At 38.8% G+C, this 3,145-nt stretch overlaps 1 protein-coding gene across 1 annotated transcript; it reads left to right on the forward strand.

Annotated features, from left to right (window-relative positions):
* Positions 1-89: 89 nt before the first annotated feature.
* On the forward strand, positions 90-878 carry Tsp_12781 (5'-nucleotidase domain-containing protein 3). Its single transcript, XM_003369876.1, has 2 exons — positions 90-171; positions 484-878. Exons 1-2 carry the CDS (start codon positions 90-92, stop codon positions 876-878), a joined length of 477 nt encoding a protein of 158 aa, XP_003369924.1.
* Positions 879-3,145: the final 2,267 nt, after the last annotated feature.

Raw genomic sequence — 3,145 nt, forward strand, 5'->3', positions numbered from 1 at the left:
AAAAATTAATTCAACCTGTATCATAGTTCAAGCAAAAAAAGCCAAATTCTTAGAAACACATTCAGGTAAATGCTAATTTTTTAATATTAATGACTTTGCAATTTTGTAATGAGCTAAATTATACAGTATGGTGGAATTTTAGACAATTTCGTGTCTACTGGCCTGATACAGGTAAGTTGGCGTGGGAGAAGGTTACCAAAATTGATCGTGGAATTATTTATGCAGGAGTATGTTGATGCAAAGAGTAAATATTCGAATGAATTGATCTTTTTACTTTTAAGGGAAATCTGGAAGACTTTTTACAACTTAGTGGCATAGGCAACAAAGGTGTTTTGTACTTTGGCGATCATGTATCTTACGATCTCGCAGTATGTCTCTCTCTGTGTGTGTGTTAGTCGAATTTTGTCATTAGATTGAAAAAAACCAATGTCTCCAAGGAACCTACAAGACGTGTCGGATGGAGAATTGCGGCAATTGTTCCAGAATTGACGAAAGAAATTCGAATTCAAAATTCGGAAGAGTATCGTCGAAAACTACTCTGGCTGCAAGTGTTGACGTCGTTGATTGATGAACAATGTTCAGAAGAAGCGGAGAAAAGCGTCCAGATGAGGGAAATTTTGCGCAACTGGTGCGCCGAACGACAACGTGCGCGTGATGAGTTGGAAATTTTTCTGAATCCCCACTTCGGTTCCATATTTCGCTGCTACCACAACCCTTCCTATTTTCTGATGCGCTTGTTGCGTGTTACCGACGTCTACATGGCCAAAGTTACCAATCTTTTGCAATACAACATCGAACATACGTTTTTCGCCAGTCGATGGCCACTGCCACACGAAGCGGACCTGTGCCATCCTGCTCACTTTTTGAAACATCTATAATTCATATTTATTATGTGCACATTTTTGTTTTTGTAAAATCCCTCGTTGTTTTTAATAATGAAGTAAATTTAATTTTCCTGTCTTTTCCTTCAATTTTGAACATTAATGTAAAATCAAATGTTTTTCTGAATCGATTTTTACTGTTTTTTTTATGATTTTCAGGTATTACTTTTGTTAGGATGAGCGGGAAATGTTGGCTTTGTTCTGTAGAGTTTTTTACTACAGTAATTGTTGATGAATATGTTGTTTGAAATGTTTGTCATTCAAAATTTTTAACAAGAACCATATACAATAAAGTACAACCAGTCGGCTCTGGATCCTCAACTGTAATAGACTGTAATTTTGTCAACACTCAACATTTTGTCAACAATCACACAACAACGTTTGTCATTGTGTAATAATAACAGAATATAAGACTGTCAGAAATCCAAGTATACACAGAATAGATTACATTGCTGGGTATTTTGAAACAGTAATGGTGGCAGAGGAAAGGAATAACGTCAATAACAGTGTAAAAACCAGAACGCGTCAACAATAACAAAAATCGGATCAGTGTGGTTGGCGCCGAATAGATTTGAATCAAAAGAGGAAATTAATTTGTAAATTCTACCATTTACTCGAACAGAAAAACGAATAAACTAGCTGGTGAAAGGGAAATTTTTGAAATAATTCACCAGTTTGTATGTAAATTTGTTCAGCGGCGTGGTTCGCCAGTGCCGACAGATGGCAGCACCGACTGGCGCGTCGTCCAATCGCCGGCCGCCCACGTCAGTTTTCGCAGTATACGCGGCCGGACCCTGCGCGTTAGTCGTTGCTCTTGCCGGCGTGTGAATGAGTTTGTGTCGTTCCATTTTTCAAAAACTGAAGCCAATCATCACCACCAAGCGCCCAATTTGCTCGTCACATTTTACAAATTTACTCGGCAAAGGTTGGTCACACCTGTGCATGTCAGATGAATAATTTGCTGATCGTGGATGCGTGGTTGGTTTTTGTCGAGACGTCATTTGGTTTTTTTGTGAAATTTAATTTTTCAGCCGACGCCAGGTTGGGGTGTGGCTATGACCACTTGCTGGTCGAATATCATCACAACAGTAGGATGGAACAACGATGCCTGCAGTCGGTTGGTTCTGGTCGACGGTCGTTGGTCATTTCGTCGTTGTTGGTCACTTTGATATCAAACTTGTTCAGTCGTCGTTGTCAGGCGATTCAACTGCCTGATATTTACTGGAACAGCAGCAATCCGATGTAAGTTTCCATTCGGCAATTTTTTTTGTTCAAAATTTTCAATTTTTTCCCGCATCTTTTGGTGTTGTTTTGTTTTCTTTATTTTTGGATTTTCAAAAATTCGGTTCAACGACCGAAAAATGTTTCAAATTGTCAAAGATAATATCTGATGATTGTCAAATGCGCGTCTTTCTTCGTCTTTGATTTCGATCTTATCAACAAAACTGTCACCATTGTACGGCCTTTGCCGGCGTGTTGGTTTTGGAAAAGTTCGTTGTAGATGGAATAGATTCGGTTCATTTCCATCAAAATTGCCACCCCGCCTCCCCCATATTTTGCATCTCGTCTCATCCAAATCAGCAAACGGTGTCGATAGAGACGTTGTGGACAGATTTGCATTTTTCCAGAGGGGGGGGGGAGAATATTTTCACTTCGTCAGTGATTTCAAATTTTCCTGAATGAATTGATTCTTGTAAAGTAGCACCGCGTGAAATTGAATTTGGGCTTTTGGTTTCAAATCGATCCCTTCAACACCGTTTGGCCATTTTTCCATACACCATTTTGAAAATACTGAAACAATTATAACTTGCGGTGTACAGTTACAACAAACATTAACAAATTCCAATATTTCATATGTTCAATCAAATTGTCCGACGTTCCACTGAGGCTGTATGATGACAATTTCACTTGATTTGATACGTTGAACAAGAAATAATAATTGAAATAGCAAATTGGGTTTGTTTGTTTTAAGCGTTTCAAGTTTAGCAAGTTGTACATATTATATGTAGATGTTAGTGCTAGTAGGTGACCAGGTAGGTAGTAGGTAGTAGCTTAGTTTAGCCTGGATGTGTGTTGAAGATGTTCTTCAATGGAAAATCTTCAATTAGTTTGACATTGACATTGAACAGGTGCCGGCTGTTCTTGGCAGACGTCTGACTACTTGGCAAACGCTTGTTTCGGCATGTCAGCGTTGCGTACGATGGAAAGAAGCCGGCTGATGTTTCAAAAATTTACATCATTCATGATCGGATATATTTTCAGTG

The sequence above is a fragment of the Trichinella spiralis genome (genome assembly GCF_000181795.1).
Source record: "Trichinella spiralis strain ISS 195 chromosome Unknown Scfld1359, whole genome shotgun sequence".
Taxonomy (NCBI): domain Eukaryota; kingdom Metazoa; phylum Nematoda; class Enoplea; order Trichinellida; family Trichinellidae; genus Trichinella; species Trichinella spiralis.